The sequence below is a fragment of the Lepus europaeus genome, chromosome 10 (genome assembly GCF_033115175.1).
Source record: "Lepus europaeus isolate LE1 chromosome 10, mLepTim1.pri, whole genome shotgun sequence".
In the NCBI taxonomy this organism is placed as follows: domain Eukaryota; kingdom Metazoa; phylum Chordata; class Mammalia; order Lagomorpha; family Leporidae; genus Lepus; species Lepus europaeus.
The window spans coordinates 76214834-76239990 of record NC_084836.1 but is presented as its reverse complement, the minus strand read 5'-3'; the positions used below and the strand labels follow the sequence as shown (position 1 = coordinate 76239990).

At 50.1% G+C, this 25157-nt stretch overlaps 1 protein-coding gene across 1 annotated transcript in view; it reads right to left on the bottom strand.

Annotated features, from left to right (window-relative positions):
* The window catches only part of ABHD12 (abhydrolase domain containing 12, lysophospholipase), a 95447-nt gene that overhangs the window by 12676 nt on the left and 57614 nt on the right, over positions 1 to 25157 (bottom strand). Inside the window, exons 2-4 of the mRNA XM_062203773.1 lie at positions 14505 to 14629; positions 3738 to 3843; positions 1043 to 1162 (exon numbers count right to left, since the gene is read on the bottom strand). Of these exons, the coding sequence (XP_062059757.1) occupies positions 1043 to 1162; positions 3738 to 3843; positions 14505 to 14629 (351 nt within the window). The remainder of the gene's footprint in view (positions 1 to 1042; positions 1163 to 3737; positions 3844 to 14504; positions 14630 to 25157) is intronic.

Below are 25157 nucleotides of genomic sequence, written 5' to 3'. Positions count from 1 at the left end.
ACACGAGACCCACTGTGCAGAAACAGAAGCCTGGTGGTTTTCAAAGAATGCTTTGCTCAGGAAGCGCACGCCCCTCCCCCACTCCCATCCTGGCTCTCCGTGGCAGCCCTCGTGAACAGCATCACATGGTGTGGAAGGAACACTGCTGTCTGGAGGCAGGGACAGTGACTCCAGTTCACGCTGGTCTGAAGGACGAGCCATTAAACCCATCCACCGAAGGCTCTGGGATAAAACCAGGCAAGGCCTTGACTCGCCAGAGGGAGTGTGTGCTTCATCCGTGACTTGTGAGGGATGGATCCTGGTACTACAGCAGGAAGCACACAGCTCATATGGAGGGGCAGCCCAGGAGGACGCACAGGTCTCAGCACACTAAGCTGCAGTCTCTGCTGGCCACCCTTGGCTCCAGCCATCCCCTCCTGCTCTTCCCTCTTCTCTCAGCATACACTTTCTTTTTACTAGGGAGCTGCTCCACCTCCTAGGGCTATCCTGGCTCTGGCCAGACTGAGAGGTCACTGGTCAACTGGGTGACAGATGTAGAGAAGTGGACAGGCAACACTGGCCCAAGGGCACACTGCGGCTGTGGCTAAGTGTCATCATGACCCCTCTACTGAGTGACAAGTGTCCTCAGGCTCAGAACCCACAGGCCAGCAGACGGTGACCTATGAGATTACAGCAGGAAGGAGGAAGTACCCCTGCTGGCCCTCCTGCACCCCAGTGCCAAGTGAGCTTCAGACAGGGGCGTCTGGGTGCAGCTCCTCGCAACTGCCCCACACTGGTCCCCAGGGAGGCAGGGCCTGGGGTTTCCTTTGCAGAAGACACCTGCCAGCAGTTGATGCGCAGCCCCGCCTGGAGAGGAGCCTGTTGGATGCTACTACATGTAAACGTCGCCTGAGCTCCACCTTCCCCCAGTCCCAGGGGACTCTACCTTGTCCCTTCCCGGGATGCTCTTATCACTGCTGTGGGCCAGAACCAGGGCATTCCCACCCCGAAGAGGAGCTGTGCTCTACAGGGGACATGCACTGAATGGGTTCCTGTGCCTCACCTGGTACCTGCATTCCCGTGCAGGTACAGAATGATGGGTTGGCTAGAAGCCAAGGCGTCCTCATACCACATCTGGTCCTTCCCTTGGGCATTCTTCCACCAGATGGCGGGGATGGTATGCCTGCAAGGAAAAGCAGAGGCAAGAGGTCACATGCCGAACACATGAGAGCAGAGAGCAACAGACACCAGCTGCCTTCAGGAGGGTCACCACAATCACTCAGTAGTTGACAGCTTCAGAAGAAGCAGTTCCGGACTGGCAAGGGGCCCTGTGAAACAAGAGCTTTCCTGGTAGCGGTTACCAGGGATGGAGGAGGGACGTGTGCTGGAGCAGTAGCCATCTCCTCACTGGAATGTGGGAAGAACACTAGAAAAATCCAAGTGGGTCCCATCATTTCCCCTACTCTTTTTTTTTTTTTAAAGATTTATTTGAAAGGCAGAGTTACAGAGAGGCAGAGGCAGAGAGGCAGAAAGAGAGAGAGAGAGAGAGACAGAGACAGAGAGAGTCTTCCATCTGCTGGTTCACTCCCCAGATGGCCACAATGGCCGGAGCTGCGCCAAAATGAAGCCAGGAGCCAGGAGCTTCTTCCAGGTCTCCCATGGATGCAGGGGCCCAAGGACATGGGTCATCTTCCACTGCTTTCCCAGGCCATAGCAGAGAGCTGGATTGGAAGTAGAGCAGCCAGGACTTGAACCAGCGTCCATATGGGATGCCGGCACTGCAGGCAATGGCTTTACCCGCTACGCCACAGCACAGGCCCCGTTCCCTACTCTTAAAGCATCTAATTCTTTTTTTTTATTTATTTTTTTTTATTTTTGACAGGCAGAATGGACAGTGAGAGAGAGAGACAGAGAGAAAGGTCTTCCTTTTTGCCGTTGGTTCACCCTCCAATGGCCGCCGCGGCTGGCGCGCTGCGGCCGGCACACTGCGCCAATCCGATGGCAGGAGCCAGGTGCTTATCCTGGTCTCCCATGGGGTGCAGGGCCCAAGCACTTGGGCCATCCTCCACTGCACTCCCTGGCCACAGCAGAGAGCTGGCCTGGAAAAGGGGCAACCGGGACAGAATCCAGTGCCCCAACCGGGACTAGAACCCGGTGTGCCGGCGCCGCAAGGCGGAGGATTAGCCTCGTGAGCCGCGGCGCCGGCTAAAGCATCTAATTCTAACTCACAGTGGATTGGAAACAGAACTGGCAATAGTTGCATGAGCTAACCTGGCAGCCAGACACCTTGTCCACCTTGTGGGCCCTGATTCCCTGAGCTGGCCTATGGACCATCCTGGCATAGTCCAAGCCCAACCTGGCCAGGCAATTGGACACTGTGGTCTATCCATCCAAGTCCTCCTCTTTGGAGGCACCCACACTGATTTTAACTCAGGCAAACTTTCTCTGGTAACCAGTAATTTACATAGGAGCTGTCAGTGTGTTCAGCCCGCATCACCACCTCCTGCACAATGCGACTAGATCCACAGGAACACAGCCGGGGGCTGGCCAACTCCCGCCAGATGCCTCTGGGCGAAACAAGTAGGGTTGGGGATGGAAGGTGGAACACTGCATAGCCCCCAGTGCACATGGCAAGCCAGTCAGGGTGAGAGACAGTCAGAAAGTGACAAGACTCCGACTTCAATATCAATAACTAAGAAAAAAAAAAAGCTCGTCTTATGTTCTTCACCAAGGGTCGACTGTAAACGTCTGCATGTCCTCTCGTCAAGTATCTGGAATGGGCTCGTCCATGTGAGAAGCTTCTCACAGCACCTCGTTTCAGAAGCATCTCACACACACAGTGGCTTTCTAAGACAGTGGGAAGAGACCTACAGCTACGGAAAAGTAAAGCCAGCTAGGCAGGTAAATGGGCAATGGTTCAGAGCTGCCTCTGAAGGAATTAAAAAGGAAATGCCACAGCGAGGCTGAGCAATTTCAATCCAGTTGCTACAAGAAACACCACTTGTCTACAGAAAAAAATACGGTATGTTCCAAGGAGACAGAGCTGTCACAAGGCTTGGGACTGATTTAAATTTATGGCTAACAGTTGGATGTTTGGTGCAGGGGTGAAGACATCACTTGGGATACCCACATCCTCTATAGGAGCACCTGAATTCAAGTCTTAGCTCTGCTCCCAATTCTAGTTGCCTGCAAATGCACACCCTAGGAAGCAGCAGGTAACAGCACAAGCAGTTGGGTCTCTGTCACACACATGCGAGATCTGGATTGAGTTCCAGGCTGCTGGCTTCAGCCTGGCCCAGCCTGGCCCAGCCCGGCAGCTGCAGGCACTGGGGCATGAACCATCAGGTGGGAGCTCTCTGTCTGTGTGTCTCTCTGTCTCTTAAATAAATAACAACAACAAAAAAAGCCCACACAACTCTGGGTTTGTGATTGACTCAGTGCATACATTCTGTTTCTAGCTTGTGTTTTGTTTTGCTGAAAGTAAACTCTCTAAAAATAATAACTCAGCTCACAAAGGCCTTGCTGCTGTGGAAGCCTCAGAATAGAGTCTGGTGCTATTCAGCCTGCACAATCAGGCTCAGATGCAGCTGAGATCTGCCCTTTAGAACAGGAGTGGGTGAAAATAAAAATGAGCAAGCACAATTTCAGAGACCGATGTCAAGGACAACACTGGCTAAGCTGAATAGGGCCCTTTCCCGCCTCCAGGAGAGGCCCACAGAGCTGCCAGTTCGCCCTGCAGCCAGGCTGCCGCTACTCACCAGACTCCAATGGTCACGTCTTCCTCTGGCTGGAGGTAGTAATTACAGGTGTGATTTAAACCTTGGTCCTGTGGTTTCTTCAAGTCAATAAAATAGGGAACCCGCACTGTTGGGGACAAAGAGATAGAGATCAGGATTAGCGGGGGTGGACACACACATGCACAGGCACACATGTGCACATCCATCCATGAATACACACAAGCAGGTTCACATGCAGAAATCAGAGGTGAAGCCCTTTTAAAAAGCACCATGTACTATAAATGCCCACTCCTCCCAGACCCAAGGCGCCCAGCTGCAGCCACAGTGCCCTGGGACAGGTATTGCAGTCAGGGTGAGGTCTACATAGAGCCTGGAACTAAGGTTGTGCAGGTGTGAGGCGGTGCAAGTAAGGGAAGGAGCGATCTTGTCCAGGCCTGAGAAAGGAACTCAGGGAGCAGACGGAGGCAGGGGCCGCAGAGGCCAGAAGAGCCTGTGGAAAAGCTTGAGGAAGCTATGGTGGGAGGCGGCAGCCAGAGTGAGTGCATGGACTGGGGAGAGAGGACATCCTGTGAGCTGCTCCCAGGATGGAGCCACAGGACTTAAGGACCAATCAGATGCAGCTGTAAAGAGGGCAAAGTGGATTCTGAGGTTTCTAGTGCTGTCACTCAACGCCAAAAGGACGGCAGCAGATGGGGTGTGGGGCAGCAAGACAGCAGGATGAGTGGATCCACAGAAAACCACAACAGGACACACTGTGAAGTCATTGGCCATTGGGCCCAAATCAGGGAGACCTGTGGTTGTGAGACAGGAGGAACATCTGGGACATATAGGTAGGGTGAGAGGAGCAGGGAATGATGACAACATCACCATGGGGACTGTAGGATCCCCTGTTGCAAAAACAACAAAACAGCACCAATATCAGCAATGCCCAAGTGTGGCTCAGAGGGAGGCCAGGTGCAAAATGTATGTGGGGTAAGAGCTTAATTTTTCCCTTATATACCATTGTATTTTATTGCTTGTAATGAACACAACTTTGAAGATTTATCTTATTGAAAAATGAAGAACTTGGGGCCGGTGCTGTGGCATAGCAAGTAAGGCTGCTGTCTGCAGTGCTGGCATCCCATATGGGCAGTGGTTCGAGTCCTGGCTGCTCCATTTCAGATTCAGCTCTCTACTATGGCCTGGGAAAGCAGTGGAGGATGGCCCAAGTGCTTGAAGCCCTGTACCCACGTGGGAGACCCAGAAGAAGCTTTTGACTCCTGGCTTCTGATCAGCTCAGCCATTGTGGCCATTTGCAGAGTGAACCAGTGGATGGAAGACCCCTCTCTCCTTCTGTCTCTATCTCTCTCTGTAACTCTTTCAAATACATAAAATAAATCTTTAAAAGAAGTTAAAACTCACTCTAGACTTTAAACCCCAAAGTCATAAGTTAATGGTACTAAGAGGGTGGAAACTTTTCAAAAAAAAAAAAAAAAGATTTATTTATTTGAAAGTCAGAGTTACACAGAGAGAGGAGAGCAGAGAGAGAGAGAGAGGTCTTTCATCCGCTGGTTCACACCCCAATTGTCCTCAATGGCCGGAACTGCGCAGATCTGAAGCTAGGAGCCAGGAGCTTCCTCCGGGTCTCCCACACGAGTGCAGGGGCCCAAGGACTTGGGTCATCTTCTTACTGCTCTCCCAGGCCACAGCAGAGAGCCGGATCACAAGTGGAACGGCCGGGTCTTGAACCGGCACCTATATGGGATGCCGGCGCTTTTTAGGCCAGGGTGTTAACCGGCTGCACCACAGTGCCGGCCCCGGGTGGAAACTTTTTTTAAAAAAAGATTTATTTATTTATTTGAAAGGCAGAGCCACAGGGAGGCAGAGGCAGAGAGAGAAAAAGGGGGAGGGAGGGAGGGAGAGAGGGAGAGAGGGAGAGAGGGAGAGAGAGAGAGAGAGAGAGAGAGTCTCCATCTGCTGGTTCACTCCCCAGATGGCTGCAATGGCCAGAGCTGTGCTGATCCGAAGCCAGGAGCCAGGAGCTTCCTCCAGATCTCCTCCGTGGGTGCATGGGCCCAAGGACTTGGGCCATCTTCTACCATTTTCCCAGGATCATAGCAGAGAGCTGGATTGGAAGTGGGGCAGCCGGGACTTGAATTGGCACCCAAATGGGATGCTGGCACTGCAGGCAGCAGCTTTACCTGCTACACCATAGCACCGGCCCCAAGAGGATGGAAATATAATCCAAATATGGTATTTAGGAGGTGGGCTCTGTGGGAGTTCCTTAGGTCACTGGGGCTGAGCCTTTGGAAGGCCAGTTTTTGCAATCAAGAGTGGCCCAGCCACTCTGCTTCCTGGCCCCTGTTGGCTTAATCAACAAGCCATGTGATGCTGAGAACATGGGAACATATGAGCTCGTTCCCCAGAAGTGCCCCTGAGCATCTGCCCAGATCTTGTGGGGAGAGACATGTCCTCCCACAGGGCTGCTGTCCATACCTCTAGTTCCTTAATGCACCTCTTCCTCAAGGAGCTGGCCTGAGCCCTGTGCAGTTCCTTGCAGTGTCTCCTGCTATCTGTGCCTTCCTCAGACAGACAGCGACCGCTGCTGCTTCACAGCGCTATTAGGGTGCTGGCTCATCTGTGACAGAACTGGGGCTGGAACCTTGCCTGCCTGACTCCAGGGTCCTCACTCTTGACCAAGTGGACAGGAAGTCAGAAAGATGAACCAACTGATCCCAAAAGGCCTTCACAAGATCTTATGGGGTAAGATCTCAGAAACCTAAGAATGTGACCTTACTTGGAAGGGTCTCTCTGCAATAAAGCTCAAATGAGGGGTCTGCTTTGTGGAACAGCAGGTTAAGCTGCCACCTGTGATGCTGATATCCCATAGGAGTGCCACCGTGAGTCCTGGCTGCTCCACTTTAATCCTGATCCCTGCGTATGCCCCCAGAGAAAGCAGCGGAAGATGGCCTGAGTGCTTGGGCCCCTGCCACCCATGTGGTAGATACGGTTGTAGTTGCAGGCTCCTGGCTTCAGACTGGTTCAGCCCCAGATGTTGTGGCCATTTGGGGTGTGAACCAGTGGACAGAAGATTGATCTCTCTTTTTTTAAAAAAATATTTATTTATTTATTTGAAAGTCTCTCAGAGAGAGAGAGAGAGAGAGAGAGAGAGAGAAGGACAGGCAGAGAGAGAGAGAGAGAGGTCTTCCATCTGCTGATTCACTCCCCAGCTGGCCGCAACAGCTGGAACTGTGCCGATCTGAAGCCAGGAGCTAGGAGTTTCCCTGGGTCTCTCACATGGGCACAGGGGCCCAAGGACTTGGGCCATCTTCTACTGCATTCCCAGGCCACAACAGAGAGCTAGATGGGAAGAGGAGCAGCCGGGACTTGAACCAGGGCCCATATGGGATGCTGGCACTGCAGGCAGAGGATTAACCTACTGCACCACAGTGCTGGCCCCCTCTCTATTTTTTTTTTTTTTTTAATGCTTAAATGAGGACATTGATGAAGACCCAAATCCAACACAACTGATGTTTTTATAAAAGGGAAATTTGGACACAGACACATGCAGAGGGAAGACGGTGTGAAAGCAGAAGCAGACTGGGGTGATGCATCTACCAGCCAGGGGACACCAAGGGTGACTGGCCACCACCACAAGTGGGAAGAGGCGTGGACAGATTCTGCCCAGAGCCTCAAGGAACACAGCCGTACCAACACTTGCAGTGGGACTCTGACCTCCAGGACAGGGAGATGATGAATATGTTTCAGATCGCCCAGTCTGTGGACCTGTCAGGGCAGCCCTCGGAAACGAATGCAGTCAGACTAAGGAGTACAGATTTTATGGTGGCAGTGGGACCTGGAGAAGGCCTGGAAACTCTGTCCACTGCTCGGCAATCTCAGACTATAGGAGCCTGCACCTGCTGCCTCATTTGGGGGCTGCACTCCACACCTGGAACCTCAGCATCTGTCACCTGAGGTGCCATGACTTCCTTAATAAAGCAGTGAATATCCAGACCCAGGGCCCACTGTCAGTCCCCCTCATTTACCTAGTCCTTTCTCTGTGTCTGGAATTACTCGCCAGCCCTTGCCAGAGGGAGACCTGCAACTATAAGGATCTGAAGGCATTGTGTTTCCACTGGCTTGGCTTCAGGCCTCACCCATTCTGTGTCCCGAGCAGCCAAGTTACTGCAACACAAACCACCTGAGGTCTGAGAGGCTCCCCTGCCCACTGCCAACTCTTATGAGGATGAATCCAGAGAGCTTCCAGGCCACAGATCCAGGAACCAGGAAGCCAGAGCCTCCTGGAGGTCTCCTCCATTCCAAGAAGCTGCTCTGCTGCTTCACAGCTCTTCCTGCGTTGGAACCAGTCACGAAGACGGAGGTGCAGTGAACGCTCGAAGACGGAGGTGCAGTGAACGCTCTGACACCCAGCAGACTCCGCCCCATGCACTCCCCTTCCTCAGCAGGCCCTCCACTAGTGAATTCTGGACTCCTGGCTTTGGCCTGGCCCAGCCTCGGCTGTTGCAGGCATTTTGGTAGTGAGCCATCTAACAGAAGACCTGTCTGAATCTGACTCTCTTTCTGCCTTTCAAAATAAAGCAAAAACTTTTTAAAAAAGATTTATTTACTTATTTGAAAGGCAGCGTTACAGAGAGGCAGAGGCAGAGGGAGAGAAAGAGGTCTTCCATCCACTGGTTCACTCCCCAAATGGCCATGTTACCGGTGAATGCTAGGGTTCTTGTCTTCACACAAGAAAGAATTCAGGCGTGAGACAGAGTAGTGGAAAGTAAAATAGCAAGGTTTTTTAGGATAGGGACATCTGTAAGAACGGATGGTCACCTCTCCAGACAGAACCTGAGAGAGAGTGCCCAGTCGCTCAGACTGGGGGAGAGCAGGGTTACATGGTTGAGTGGAGAGTACACCTGGCTAGGACAGGTGGGCGGCTCAGCATGGAGGCAGAGGACCAAGCATGCAGTCTGGTTGAGGCCAGGGGTTTTTAGGGGCTGGGTCTTGCCTCCCCACCTCTGCTCCTCTTGGAACAAAGGACTTTTTGAATGTAAATATGAAAAACTCCTATCTGAGTTTTCCCCTGAAGTTATCAGACAGGAGGAAGCCTGGCTTGGAGGAGCCTTAGAGGAAGGGTGGTTACTGGGTAGAAGGGGCTGGGCGCATTTGAAGTGCAGATGCCCAGATGCTGGGCTGCACCTGGAAGATTATCAGGCAGAAGGGGCGGGACCCCCACCTGGCAAGTTATTGGGTAGAAGGTGCAGGACAGGATGCAAATCCTGGGCTGCCCCTGAAACGTTATCAGGATGACTTTGAGATGCATATGCTGGACCTAAATGTCTCCTCAGGCCTTTGTCACACACACATAAGCTTATATCTGACTTCCTACCTAACAGCCACAAAGCCACAGCTGTTGATCCAAAGCCAAGAGCCAGGAGCCAGTAGCTTCTTTCGGGTCTCCCATATGGGTGCAGGGGCCCAAGGACTTGAGCCATCTTCTTCTGCCTTCCCAGGCCATAGCAGAGAGCTGGATCTAAAGTAGAGCAGCCGGGACTCGAACCAGCACCCATTAGGGATGCCGGCACTGCAGGCAGTGGTTTTACCCGCTACATCACAGCTCTGGCCCCAACAAAACAAAATATAATGAGATCATCCATCTACTGGCTCACTCCCCAGATGCCCACAACATCCAGGGATGGGCTAGGCCGAAGCCAGGAGCCAAGAACTCCATCCAGGTCTCCCGTGTGGGTGGCAGGGGCCCAGGTACTTGGGTCATCTTCCACTATGATATGGAACAGCAGCGTTGCAAGTGACAGCTTAACCAGCCATGCCACAATGCCAGCACCTGAGATGGACATTTTTAATTGCCTGGGGAATCTTCATTTTCAGGCTACATCTCATCCCAATCACTGCATTTGGCTGTAAGAGGTGGATGCCAACAAGGGAAGGGCTGGGTGGGTTATCCAGATATTATCAAATTCCAGTTACTTGATGTTGGCCCTAGGGCTTCCACAAGAAGAAAAGGGATAAGGAAAGAAGTGTATCAGGGTATGCTCAGGGGAAGGAAAAAGAGGAGGCTGGCCTTTTGCTTTTATTTATTTATTTATTTATTTTGGCAGGGAGAGTTAGACAGTGAGAGAAAGAGAGAGAGAGAAACAGAGAGAAAGGTCTTCCTTTACCATTGGTTCACCCTCCAATGGCCGCTGCGGCTGGTGCACCGCACTGATTCAAAGCCAGGAACCAGGTGCTTCTCCTGGTCTCCCATGCGGGTGCAGGGCCCAAGGACTTGGGCCATCCTCCACTGCACTCCCGGGCCACAGCAGAGAGCTGGACTGGAAGAGGGGCAACCAGGACAGAATCCAGCGCCCCAACCGGGACTAGAACCCGGTGTGCCTAGAACCCGGTGTGCCGGCGCCACAGGCGGAGGATTAGCCTATTGAGCCGCGGCAAGGGCTCTCTCAAAGAGATCTAACTTATTTCCAAAAAAGGCCAGAGGCAACGTACTGAGTCCTGGCTGGCCTCTGAGCCAAGACACTCCCTTCACCAGGAGATTCGTATGGTGAAAGGCCTGGGAGATACTCCAGGCTCCAGGAGCCTGGTCATCACCACAGCATGGTTTGCCTGGAATCAGACGTGTGAACACGTTTGTGTGAACAGACATATGACAAAGATCAGCTGGAATTAAAGCAATGCATTCACAAAGATTTTCTCAGAGCCACTTTAATTTTCTTATTGTAGTGATAAGGGATTTTCAGTAAATCTTTAATTTTTTAAAAAAATATTTATTTATTTGAAAGGCAGAGTTACAGAGACAGATAGGAAGAGAAAGATCTTCCACCCACTGGTTCACTCCTAAATGGCTGCAACAGCTGGAGCTGAGCTGATCTGAAGCCAGGAGCCAGGAGCTTCTGGGTCTCCCATGTGGGCTTGGTCTATCTTCAGCTGCTTTCCCAGGTGCACTTGCAAGGAACTGGATCAGAAGTGAAGCAGCAGAGACTTGGACCTGTGCCCATATGAGATACCAGTGCCATAGGCAGCAGCTTTACCTGCTATGCCACATCACTGGCCCTTAATTTTAATTTTTAGAATAACCATGTCTGTTTTGCTTATGAAAATATATTTAGGGGCTGGTGCTGTGGCGAAGTGGGTAAAGCCACTGCCTGCAGTGCTGGTATCCCATATGAGTGCCAGTTCGTGTCCCAGTTGCTCCACTTCTGATCCAGCTCTCTGCTATGGCCTGGAAACACAGTAGAAGATGGGCCAAGTGCTTGGGCCCCTACACCACATGGGAGACCCAGAAGAGGCTCCCGGCTCCTGGCTTCGGATTGGCGCAGCTCCGGCTGTTGCAGCCATCTGGGGAGTGAACCAGCAGATGGAAGACCTCTCTCTCTCCCTCTCTCTGCCATCTCCTCTCTCTATGTAACTGTGACTTTCAAGTAAAATAAATAAATTTTAAAAAAGAAAATATATTTAAAGGAGAATAGTGCCTTAAATCACTGGTGCTGGGGTGGGTGCTGTGGCTCAGTGGGTTACGCCACCACTTGGGATGCTTGCGTCCAATATCTGAGTGCACAGGATGGAGTCCCGCCTCCACTTCCAATCCAGCCTTCTGCTGATGCACACCTGGGAGGAGGAGAGGATGACCCAAGTGCCTGGATCCCTGCCACCCACATGGGAGACCCACATGGAGTCCTGGCTCCTGGCTTCAGCCTGTCCCTTCCCTGGTTGTTGTGGGTACTTGGAAAGTGAACCAGGACGATTTCTCTTTCACTCTTGCTTTGTCCAACCAACCAACCACAGGTGCTATGCTTCTTCTAAAGCTTATGTATCTGATTTGTAAACTCGGACAGATTTGCTGTGAACTTAATATTTTACTCATGTTCTGGCGCCCAAGAGATCGTCACATTTTCTTTAGTGTCAAATGGTTACCCACAGGGTCAAGATTCACATGTGAGACAAGATTGGAGGCCCCTCCCCAAAACACAGGCCCTATGGTAGCAGAAGGCAAAACTCAGGTCACTGCCAGAGGGCACCTGAGACCCCAGAGCCTCTGCAAAGGAGAAAGCGCAAAAATTTTTTTTTTTTTTTTTTAAAGGCAGAGCAAGGCGGGGTGGAGACAGAGAGACAGAGACTGATAGAGACTGATTGATTCTATCGGCTTCTTCACTCCCCAAATGGCCAAAACAGCCACAACTGGGCCATGTTGAAACCAAGAGCCAGGAATTCTATCCAGATCTCCCACATGGAAACAGGCACCTAGCCTAACCACTTAGGCCATCATTTGCTGCTTTTCCAGGCAAATTAGCAGAAAGCTGGATGGGAAGTGGAGCGGCCAGGACTCAAACTGGTGCTCTGATGTGAGAAGCTGGCATCACAAGTGGCAGCTTAACCTACTGCACCATCATGCCAGCTCCAGCACAGATATTCAAAACTTGAACGCACCTTATAACTGGAAAACCAGCACGCTCCCAGATGATTTTCAGAGACCATTCCTTCCTCCCATGACAGAAATCTGTACTTGGTGAGGGCCTTATGTGCTGCCACAACCCATCACAGCTCCCCAGGAAGGACAGAGGGGCCTGGAGAAGAGGTCACTTTGTCACTGGAGAGGCAGTCTCCAGGGAGAACGTGTCTGCAGTTTGACTTGGGGGCCAGGCAGATGTCCAGGTGGGTAAGAACATGGCAAAATGCCCTGTCACTGCTCCTATAAACACCTGCCACAGAAAGGGTGGTCCAGAAACACTGACTTTTTTTTTTTTAAACATATTGGCAATTAGAAATCTCCTCTAAAAACACTACCGTATGAGTGTGCCTGTTTGAGTCTCAGCTCCAGCTTCCTGCTAGTGTACACCCTGGGAGGCAGCAGAAGATGGCCCAAGCAGTTGGGTCCCTGCCACTCTCATGTGAGATCCGGACGGAGTTCCCAGCTCCTGGTTCCAGCCTGGCTCAGCCCCAGATGTTGCAGGCATTCGGGGAGTGACCCAGCAGATGTGAGTGTGCGCTGTCTCTGTTTCCATTTCTTTCTCTCTGTCTGTCTGTCTGTCTGTCTCTCTCTCTCTCTCTCATGTGTCTGTGTGTCTGCCTTTCGAATAAATAAAAACATTTTTTTTAAAAAAAAAAAAAGCAAAACTGCTGAAGGCTCTCCTGCTCTTGCAGGGCAGATGCATGGAATGAAAGTGTTAAGGTTGTACATCTTCCTGGGGGCTCTTTTCTGTAAGCCACAGAGGCCAGACTCTAAGAACCCCAAGTTCTGCCTCCTCCTTAGGAACCCAGCACAGCAGCCTGTGGGCTGTGTCCAAAGCAACCTAAATGGTCGATCTGAAGAACATCAGTTCAGTTCAGGTATTTGCCAGGACTCTGAAGCGTGCCAAGTCTGGTGGCACACCCTGCCCCAAGCCACATACAACACACAGCATGCCCTCACATCTTGGGCAGCAAAGGCACCCGACCAAGGTGGCTGGAGGCTGGCAAATCCATAGCTCTTGCAGCTTCGTGTTTATACATAAACTCAAACTCTTATCTGCACCGTATTGTGTCCATTGGTCAGGAAAGCAAACCTCCTTTGATTTTAGTATGTTGTCAGCTTTTTTCAAGCCTGTGCTTGAAAAGTGGCAATATTTGGCATAAATTCCTAGAAGTTCATGCAGCTTCTTTATCTTTAGGAACTTCTAATGTCCCTCAGTGTATCAGATGTATTTTATGGTTACTTTAAGCCACTCAAAAAATTTATTTCACAACTACAGAGTATTAAACATTGACCTTTCTCTTGCCCTATGAAGCACAGAAATTCCTTTTAGTCACTAACTTCCAAGTTTCTGTGATTAACACCCCAAACTTGTAAGCACAGAAGCCTGCAGAGCCTGGAACAGTTGCTACAGATGCGGGGGTCTTAAGCCCTGAGTCCCCTCCCTGCCATGCTCCACCAATTCCCAGGCCACAGCCTCCCATGGACCCACACCTCTCAACACCTCTGGCCTGTGTCTGCCTCTGCCCACTTCTCTCCCCAACTCATCTCACTGTCTCCATCACTTCAAACCTGGCTTTCGAAACTCACAAGAGCCAAACTCACCTGACACAAACCCATCCAGACGGCCCATCCTACCCCACTGCAAGGCTGGTCCATGCCGTTTCATGGAGCAAATCTCTAACAGGCAGGCCTGCCCTTGCCTCCTCACCTCACCTTGCTAGTGTAAAATGACGCTCCTTAAAAGGATGGCTCCCATCAACCACACACCTCAAGCTTGGTCCTCACACCTTTCTCTTCCCATTTCCCCAAAAGGAAACACAGCAGGCAGTTGATGTAGCACTCAGGATGCCCAAATTCCATTTGGGGTACCCGGGTTTGAGCTCCAGCTCCAACTCCCAGCAGACGCTGGGAGACAGTGATGAGAGCTCAGGTAGTTGGGTCCCTTCCACCCACAGGGGAGCCCTGGACTGAGTTCCTGGCTCCTGGCATCAGTCTGGCCCAGCGCCGTGGGCCTATGGGGAGTGAACTAGCGAACGAGAACTCTGTCTCTGTCACTCAAATTAAAAAAAAAAAAAAAAAAAAAAATTTAAACCTAGAACAACTTTGGAACTCTCAACTTCCAAGATAACTCAAATAAACTCCAATACCTATAAGGCCTACACATAAGCTGACAGAAATCCAAAGTATCAAGTTATTTTTTGAGGAGAAAAAACATCCTTTTAAAAAAGAGAAATGCATAGTAATAATTGTTGCTAAGTGTAAACTCAACCTCAATGAAAACAGACCCCCCCCCTAAAATCAGACATCGCCATGAAAAAGTGGCACAGGGTACTTACCGAAATTCAGGAAAATCAGTTTGGCCTGTATCCCAGGACACAGTTTGATGAGAAATGGAATGGCAACATACAACCCCAAAACACAGAGGAGAATCTTCCTCAGGCGGAACCACAGGCCCTTTCGCCTGCAAGAGAAAAGCAATCCACAGGTCAGAGGCAGCAGACACAGTTTTTCTGTGGCTAATTAACAGAATTATGAAAATCACTAAACAAGGGCCACAGGTACTCTTCCCAGGAGGATGCTGCCCGTACTAAGAGCAGCCTCCACCTGCTTTTGGACAAAAACCAAATCTGAGCTTGGAGTTCCACTGGGAGGAAACGCTTTGTTTCCTGAGAACCAAAGGAGCAGCCCTATAGGTTTCTCACGTTCGCTCTTGGGGAAGGACCCAGTACAGGCAGCAGTCCAAGCCCTCTCCACGGGCCCCACCTGACATCACACCCCGGCGGCAACCTCATCTTGGAGGAGCTGGCCTTCCCGGGGCCTCACGGTGAGCTCCTGCTGGCCAGTTGCAGGCGGGTGTGAGTTACTCATTAGCTCCCTGTGGGCAGCAGCGCCCCACACACATCAGCAGAACCTGCCCCAACCAGGTCCCGGAATGCGCAGGTGGCTGAGGACCAGATGGAGGCTGGCCCTGACCGTCCTGGCATTTCCACCCACCCCACGGAGCCCCTCTCCAGGCCCCTTGGGTCAGTCAACACCCTGGGGTCTCCAGATTCCTCTAATCCCTCACCAGCTCTGAGAGTTCCATGTCCTGTTCCCAACTCCCTTTCAAAAACATTGCTAATTCTCACACTCTGCTGGCCTCAGAAACTCTCTACCGAGGACTCTGAAGAGCTTCTGTTTCTAAGGTTTACAGTGAACTGCTACCTGTTAAAATGAACACATGTAAAAATGTCCATGTCTTCATCTAGGAACAACGGACAATCCATTACACGTTTTGCAATATAGAAAATTACAGTGAGAAGAGGGAAAATTCTTTATTCTAGTCAGCTGAAGAGAAGACAGATGGACTGTCATACCTGCTCCTGCCTTCAATCTGTTGTGACACCACATGTCACGGGCCAGCTGGGACAGTTCCCTGGACACCGGTGAAAGAATGGAGAGAAAAAGGCAAATTTCACCTTAGTGCTATTGTGGGAATCATTCTGACCTTATGGACTCTCTCAGGGGACTTTGGGGACCCCTGAGTGCCCAGGGCACGCCTAGAGAACTGCTGTTCTCACCTCATCAGGTTTAAACCTCATGGAGTCCAATTATTTATTTCTGGACTACTTCCAGAAAAGTACTTTGGGTGGATTGCAAACGTACATGGACCTGCTGACACATGTAGCATATAGACGACCCTCAGAAGCTCTATGCTAAGGTAGATAAGACGGCCTCAAGACACTGTATGCTATATGATCCCATTTGTGCAAAAATTCTAGAAGAGACAAAGCTGTAGGGGCAGAGAAACTGAACAGTGGGGGCGGGGGAAGGGGAAATGATGACAAGGGAACGAGGCCATTGTGGAGTGATGGGAACACCCTTGTTTAAAAAATACTTATTAGGGGCTGGTGCTGTGGTGTAGTGGGTATAAGCCACTGCCTGCAACACCAGCATCCATATGGGTGCCAGTTCGAGTCCTGACTGGTTCACTTCTGATACAGCTCTCTGCTCTGGCCTTGGAAAGCAGTAAAAGACGGCCCAAGTGCTTGGGCCCCTGCACCCACGTGGGATACCTGGAAGAAGCTTCTTGGCTTTGGATCAGTTTAGCTCCGGTCATTGTGGCCACTTGGGGAGTGAACCAGCAGATAGAAGACCTCTCTCTCTCTCTCTCTCTCTCTCTCTCTCTTTATTTATCTGAAACACAGAGTTAAACAGAGAGGGAGAGAGAGAGAGAAAGAGATTTTCCATCTGCTGGGTCACTTGCCAGAGGGCCGCAATGGCTGGGGGTGGGCCAGGAATATGGTGGTTAACCAGACGATGTGGAAGAAGGGCTTAAAATGGCATCTTACGAGTCCAGGCATTCTGCCTCTTCAATGAGAAAAGTGGCTAAAAGTGTCGGATCCAAAGCCTGTTTTGACATGCGACCTACCACTTAGCTGTCCTACCTTGGGCAATGTTCTTAGCACCTCTGAGCCACGCTTCCCTGCTTGTGTGATGGGGAGCTCCTGGAAAGGCAACACGTGGACTGTGTGTGTGGATCCTGACCCAGCCCACAACACACCCAGGCTGCCACCCCCATCTCTCTTCCTGCTAGAGGAAAGCATGGGGTGTGGGCACAGGCAAGGAGAGGCGTGGGTGTAAAGGGGCCCAGGAGGATCTGGGACTTTATTCTGAGGGAAAAACAAAGTGCTCATAAAGAAGGAGTCAGCCCACAGTCAAATGTGCTCCTACCAGGAGCCCCAGGCTTGTGTCTGGGTGCTCGCTCCAGCCACATGTGGTCACCCTTGCATCTCTCCCAAGGTTTGCTCACTCTCGTCCTCCAGGCCTGCACAAACCTGTACCCTATGATGCAGGGGTTGGGTGGTTTGCAACTGTGTGCCTCGAGAGGAGAGAAGGCACACGTCCATGCAAAGATTTGTTCAAGGCTGTTCCTGGCAGCTCTGTCCACACAGCCAGAAACTAAACAACCAAACATCCCTCCATGAGTGACTGGGTATACAGACCAGAGTACCTCCTTACTACGGAATCTAACCCACAACAAGCGCAGTCAACTGGTGGAACCTGCTGAGTGAAAAGCAAATGCGTGAAAGAAGGCCAGGTCACTGGCAGATTTTCACTCTGTTATGGGTTCACCTGCACAGTGTCTGTTAGTAAACCAGTATTGTTTTCTGTGCTAAGGGTGCTGCTTCCTTCACAGCCAGAAATGCATAGCTCTTTATCATCCTTCTATTTCAAAACAGTTTACATACCACAGAAATCATCTACTCCTTGTCAAACTAATGAATTAAAACAAAAAAAAAAAAAAAAAAAGGGAAAACCAAGAGGATGCAAGCAAGGCTTAGGGAAGCCGGGACACCATCTCTGTTTCTTCAGTTCTCACTTCTGCTGATCCTCTGGTTAGAGTCCCAGAATTCTCCTTAGTTACAGTCTTCAGTGATCACCGAGGGAACTGCTATTTATGGAGTGACTCCCTGCTAGGAGTACCTGCTGCTCTGCATTGCTTGTAGGAAAGAACACAGCCCACGCAGCCCAGGGACCACCCTACCTCCGCTCAGAGCCTGCCTGTGGCCTGGTGTAACCACAGACCTGTGTTTCTCAGACTCGGGCATCCAAGCGCACAGCCACAGTGTTTGCTGTAGCCTGTACTACGACTCAGTGTGTCTTTCTTTAGAGGCTACTGGTGCTGTCGACGGATAACCACGGTCACTGGCTGTGAAGCTGAAGTGTAAAATGTAGTGAATGGACTTGCCCTATGACCTGGCAACCGCACTCCTGGGCATTTAGTCCAGGGAAATGAAAACTTAAGTTTCAGCACAGACCTGTACAGGAATGTTTACAGCAGCTCTACTTGTTATTGGTTTCAAACTGCGGACAATGGCAGATGTCCTCCAGCAGGTGAATGGGTAAGCAGACCCTGGAACACCACTGGACCGCTGATACATACCACAGTGGCCTGAATGAATCTTAAGGATGCATAGCATAACTGGAGGGTTACATATGTCAGGAGTCCATTTATACAACACAGTTGAAACAACATAATTCTAGAGATGGGTACCAGATTAGTGGCTGTCTGGGGCTGGGGGTAGAAGGAGAAGCTGGGGTGGCTCTGAAGCGGAGGCATTCGGGAGCTGAGTGGAGTGGGTGCAGTTGAGCATCGCCATGGTGACGGTGGTCACACAAAGCTGAACACCCTCTACCGATGGCATCAGCGTCAGTGTCCTGGGCCTCATCCGCACTACAGCTGTGTGCCACACTGCACTGAGGGAGAGGGAAGGCAGCCCTGAACTTCCCAGCGCATTTCTCTGTAAGCTCCCGCGAATCTTTATTTCAAAATTGTAAGGGGATAAAAACTGGGGAAAAAAAATCAGTCACTGAATTGCAAAAATAGAAAGTAAATGAAAGTAAGTAATCATTAGTCCCATTTTCACAGGTCAGGAAACTGAGCCCTAGGAATTGGGTAACTTACTCCCACCATAGGTCACACTAAGCACTAGCAGCCCAGCAAGCCCAGGGCCTACTGACCTCTGCCCCAGACGCTGCTCTGGGCCCCTGAGGCCGCCTTGCGTCTCCCAACCGCTTCCCTTCATTCTGGCCTCCCCTTCTGGGGAGTGCGGGATGCCCAGAGCATGCAACATGCACCCTGGGGTTTTCTTTGAAGTAATGACAGATTTTCAGAAAATTTTTCAGAGGGTGGTTAAAAATGTTTTAAAATTTATTTGAAAGGCATACACATATAGAAAGAGAGAGAGAGAGAGAGAGAGAGAGAGAGAGAGAATGAATCAATCTTCTATCCACTAGTGCACTTCCTGAATGCCCATTACATCAGTGGCTGGTCTGGAACTCAGTCCAGGTCTTCCATGTGGGTGACAGGGACCCACTACTTGAGTCATTACTGCTGCTTCCCAGGATGCACATCAGCAGGGATCTGGAATCAGAAGCGGAGCTAGGACTTGAACCCAGACACTCTGATAGAAGACATGGGCATCGGAAGTGGTGTTTTAAATGCTGAGCTAAATGCCTGCCCTGTGGAAGGGGACTTTTAAACAAGTTGTTTAAGAAGGATAATTTGCACAATTTACAACTTCCTTTTAAAACAAATATATTTTGTTTTTCACTTATTTGAAAGGCAGAGTTACAGAGAGAGGAGGATAGACAAAGAGAGAGAAAGATCTTCCATCCATTGGTTCACTCCCCAAACGGTCACAACACATGGGGCTGGGCCAGGCAGTAGCCAGGAGCCTGAAGCTTCATTTGGGTTTCCCACATGCGTGCAGGGGCCCAAGGACTTTGCTGTCCTCCACTGCTTTCCCAGCTGCATCAGCAGGGAGCTGGATTGAAGTAGAGCAGCTGGGTCTCGAACCGGTGCCTGTATGGGATGTTGGTGCTGCAGGTGGAGGCTTAACTATAGGCGCCACCACACCGGCACAGATTTACAACTTCTTGCTGCCTCCTAGAGGGGCATATCCCAAGGCAACAGTTGTATGCACTGGTTGGGAAGATTGCTGGATGGAGGCTGAGAGAGAGCTGAAAGGACTGGGAGAAGGTGGAGAAAGTGCCTGGGGAAGGCTGGGGGCAGGGGCTGATGAGATGATGCACCACTCCGGCACCACCCCTGGCCCTCACCCCAGCTCCCTAGGCCTCTCTGGGACCCAGCAACCAAAGGACTGACACCCAGTTCTGTGTGTGTCTGCACAGCAGGCAGAAGGTGTCCTCCATGCCATGGGCCACAGATGAGGCTTGGCAACCAGAAGGGAGCTCTGGGGAAGGGCAAGGGCCGTATGACGCAGACTTTCTGGGGTTTTGCCTAAGGTGCATGATGTCAGCTCTGTCTTTCAAGAAAGGCCACCTGACCTATAAACCAACTCAATGACGATTCCTAAAATGGTTAGAGGATGTAGAATCTGATCAGTCACCCTAGTCCCTCCAAAGTGACCAGAGAATACATCATGTTGAGATCAAGTTTGTTTGATTTAGGTATGCAAAATTAAGAGTGAAAAATGCTACTCGGAGCACTTATGGTTTCCCGTCTGGTATGTGAGGAACTTAAAGGCTGCTGCTCATCCTGACAAGTGAGTAGCTGGACAAATTGACCAATCAATAGCTCTTCCTGGATCCATCAGAGCAGGGAAGTCACAGGGCAAGCTGCTGCCCAGAAACAGGAAAGAAAGACGGGCAAATCCTGAGGATCGCCAGTGTCTGCAGAACTCTTCCCAGTTGACCTGAGCTGTAAGTGGTGACTGCTGGGGGCTCAGCCTGGACAGGCCTGAGAGTCCACACCTCGGGGGACCCAGACAAGGGAGGGCGTGTGCACGCCCACATGTATGTGTGTGCATGCACATGTGTGCACGGAGTATAGGGGGTGAGGGAGCCAAGTACCCCTCTGAAAGTTTTACCTCCAGGAATCCCAGGACATCACAGTGAACACTGGAGAAGATCCCCTTGCCTCTGACAGGAGGAGGGAAAGACACCCATTCTGAATTAGGGCAGGGTGCTAATCCTGTTCTTTTGGACAAGGTCAGCTTCAGCAGAGAAGCCCACCTTGGGATAGGTTTTATCTGAACCTAATGGAGTCGGGGGACGGGAAGTGTGCAGGCTTAGCTGGTTTTAGCCATCCTGCCCCACCATGGCGGTTGTGTGCAGCAGGGGTGCGGACCGAGGAGCACTGTGAAGCTCACAGGCACAGCTCTGATCACAAGACTGCAGGGCGCTTCCTCCCCCACACATTGCCAACGCTTCACTAAAGGCCTACATACAGCAGTTCAAACCCTCTCTTCACCAGGATTGGAGAGCCAGCAAAGTCAGGAAGGACACAGCTGAGCCCAAAGCACATCTATCAGCTGGATACAACCCAATAGTGGCAGAATACACGCCTCTCTCAAACTCACACAGAACATTCACCAAGACAGGTTACTCTCTGGGCCATAAAACGCAGCTTATGAAACCCAAAACAACAAAATCACACAATGTCTGCTTTCAGATCACAATGAAATTAAACTAGAAACCAATAACATGGGGCAGTCGCTGTGGCGTAGTGGGTTAAGCTTCCACTTGCAGTACTGGCATCCCATATTGGTGCTGGTTCAAGTCCTGACTGCTCCACTTCCAATAGAGCTCCCTGCTAATGTGCCTGAGAAAGCAGTAGAAGATGGCCCAAGTGCTTGGCCCCTGCACCCACATGGGAGACCTGGAAGAAGCTCCTGGCTCCTGGCTTCAAACAAGCCCAGCCTCGGCTGTTGTGGCCATTTGGAGAGTGAACAAGCTAATGGAATATCGCTCTTTCTGTCTCTCCCTCCCTCTCTCTCTGTAATTCTGACTTTCTAATAAATGAATACATCTTTTTTAAAAAAATCAAAAGATTGCTGAAAAGTTCCAAAATACTTGGCGATTAAACAAAACACTATTAAATGAGAAAACGAATTCTTGAGACATTATTTTGATCTAAATGAAAATGCAAATACAATCTCTCAAGATTTCTGGTATGCAGGGGAAGCAATATTTAGAGAGAAATTACAGCACTGAATGCATATATTAGAAAAGAATAATGATATAAAATTAATCACCTAAACTTCAACTTCAGAAAACTAGAAAAAGAGCAAATGAAATCCAAAGTAAGAGACTGAATAATAAGTTTGAACAGACATCAATGGAATTGAAAACAGGAAATCAACAGAGAAAAATCAATAAAAACAAAACTTTGGTTTTTGAAAGGATCTGTCGAATTGACAAATTTCCATGTAAGCCATGGTAACTGAAAAAAAAGATACAAATTACTAATAGATCTAAATCACTAATGTAAGAAATGGAGGAAGGGGGCTCACTTGGTTAATCCTCCACCCTGCAGCACTGGCATCCCGTATGGGTGCCGGTTCTAGTCCCAGTTGCTCCTCTTCCAGTCCAGCTCTCTGCTGTGGCCTGGGAGGGCAGTAGAGGATGGCCCAAGTGCTTAGTCCTCTGCACCCGCATGGGAGACCAGGAGGAAGCACCTGGCTCCCAGCTTCGGACCAGCGTAGCTCCGGCCATAGCGGCCATTTAGGGGATGAACCAATGGAAGGAAGACCTTTCTGTCTCTCTCTCTCATAGTCTAACTCTGTCAAATAAATTTTAAAAAAAGAAAGAAATGAAGGAGGGACATCACTACGGCATCCATTCATAGTAAAAGGATGAACAATTCTATGCCCACAAATGTGACAACCTATATGAAATTAACCAATTCCTTGAAAAACACGCAAGCTGCCAAAACTCATGTAAGAACAGACAATCTGAACAGGCTATTCCTCCTACATGAACTGAAACCACGGCATGCTGTCAGCTGAGCTCTGACAAAGGAACAAAGGCTGTGAGGGCAAAACCAGACAGAAAACAGCACCATAACCACTATACACCCATGGGCAAAAGAATGAATCTGGACATAGACCACACATGCCACAAAAATTAACTCAACATGAATCATACACATAAAACACCAAACTATAAAATTCCTAGTAGATAAGAGAAAATTTACATCACCTTGGGTATGGTGATGTTTCAGATATAGTACCAAAGGCATGATCCATGAAAGAAACAACAAGCTGAATTTTGTTACAATTAAAAATTTCCGCACTGCACAAGACAATGCCATGAAAAAAAGAAGAGGAAAAACCAGGGCTGGCACAGTGGCGTAGCGCATAAAGCTGCCGCCTGCAGTGCCGGCATCCCATATGGGTGCCAGTTTGAGTCCCGGCTGCTCCACTTCCGATCCAGCTCTCTGCTATGGCCTGGAAAAGCAGTAGAAGATGTCCCAAGTCCTTGGGCCCCTGCACCCACATGGGAGACCTGGAAGAAGCTCCTGGCTTCGGGTCAGCGCAGCTCCAGCCATTGTGGCCATCTGGGAAGTGAACCAGCAGATGGAAGACCCTCCCCCCACCTCTCTGTAACTCTGCCTTCAAATAAATAAATAAATCTTTTTTAAAAAGTATCACTAGGCCGGCGCCATGGCTCACTAGGCTAATCCTCCGTCTGTGTTGCCGGCACCCCAGTTTCTAGTCCCGGTTGGGGCGCCGGATTCTGTCCCGGTTGCTCCTCTTCCAGCCCAGCTCTCTGCTGTGGCCCAGGAGGGCAGTGGAGGATGGCCCAAGTGCTTGGGCCCTGCACCCGCATGGCAGACCAGGAGGAAGCACCTGGCTCCTGGCTTCGGATTGGTGCAGTGCGCTGGCCATAGCGGCCATTTGGGGGATGAACCAACGGAAGGAAGACCTTTCTCTCTGTCTCTCTAACTCTGCCTGTCCAAAAAAAAAAAAGTATCACTAAACATCTGTAAGAGTCCAACAGCAAAATGCTGACAACACCATCGGTGAAGTGAAGCAACAGAAACCCTTGTTCTTGGTGGGAATACACAGTGGTTCCGCCACTTTGGAAGATGGAAGGCAGGTCAAGAATGTTTAGTGAATTTAGGTGGAACCAAATGTAAACATTACACTAAGAAATCCACAGAAATAAAAGGAACACTACTTGATTTTGAAAATCTCACAACCTAGGTAAGAGAAATTTTACATTGTCACTTTTATCAGACAGTTATATTCCTATAAATAATTCAGTCCAGTAAGAGTCTGCAACTGGAGGCTGGCGCTGTGGCACAGCAGGTTAAGCCTCTGTCTGTGGTGCCAGCATCCCATATGGACGCCATGTTCAAGTTCTGGTTGCTTCTCTTCTGATCCAGTTCCCTGCTTATGTCCTGGGAAAGCAGCAGAGGATGGCCCAGTGCTTGGGTCCCTGCATCTGCGTGGGAAACCCGGAGGAAGCTCCTGGCTCCTGGCTCCTGATCGGCCCAGTTCTGGCCATTGTGGCCATTTGGGGAGTGAACCGGTGGATGGAAGACTTTTTTTTTTAATGATTTATTTTATTTATTTGAAAGAGAGAGGTAGAGACAGAGAGAGCGGTCTTCCACCCGCTGGTTCACTCCCCAGATGGCCGCAATGGCCAGAGCTAAACTGATCCAAAGCCAGGAGCCAAGAGCTTCTTCCAGGCCTCCCATGTGGGTGCAGGGGCCCAAGGACTTGGGCCATCTTCTATTGCTATCTCACGCCATAGCAGAGAGCTAGATAGGAAGAGGAGCAGCCAGGACTAGAACCGGCACCCACATGGGATGCTGGCACTTCAGGCCAGGGCTTTAACCCACTGTGCCACAGTGCTGGCCCCTGATGGAAGACTTTTCTTTCTCGCTCTCACTCAAATAAATAAATAAATAAAATCTTTGAAAAGAAAAAAAAAAAAGAATCAATGAGGCAGACTTCCTAAAGGAAAAAAAAATAAGAGTCTACAACTAAGGGGCTGACACTGTGGAACAGTGGGTTCAACTATTGCCTGTGACACTGGCATCACATATGAGCGCTGGTTCGTGTCCTGGCTGCACCACTTCCAATTCAGCTCCCTGCTAATGCTTCTGGAAAAGCAGCAAAAGATTGCTCAAATACTTGGGCACCTGCCTCCCACCATGGGGGACCTGGATGGAGTTTCAGGCTCCTGGCTTTGGCCTGGCCCAACCCCAGTTTTTGTAGCCATCTGGGGAGTGAAGCAGCAGATGGAACATCGCTCTCTAACTCTTTCAAATAAATAAATAAATAAATCTTAAATTAAAAAGAGTCTGTAACTAAGGGACACAGGTCTGTCATCTAGAAACACAGCCAGCACGGTGTTTTCAGCCGGGTCCTCCTGGGAGCCCTTTCCTCCTTGGATTGACTGCCTGGGGCTAGTATGCAGGGCATGCTTCTTTCTCCCACCCCTGGAGGTTTTTTCTTACAGAGGACAGGAGTTTCCAGATGTCTGACATTAGCCCTGGGCATGAATATTTAATGATGAGAGACTACATTCTTTTGATATCTGAGAGCATGAGCTCCCATAATAAAATTTGCCTTCTCTTGATTCGATTCCAGGCAGTGCTATGGTCAGGAATAAATTCCATTATCAAGTTGAGAAATTTTTTTAAAAAGACACACAGGGAACAAAAAATTTACATGCCAGTGTTATACTTG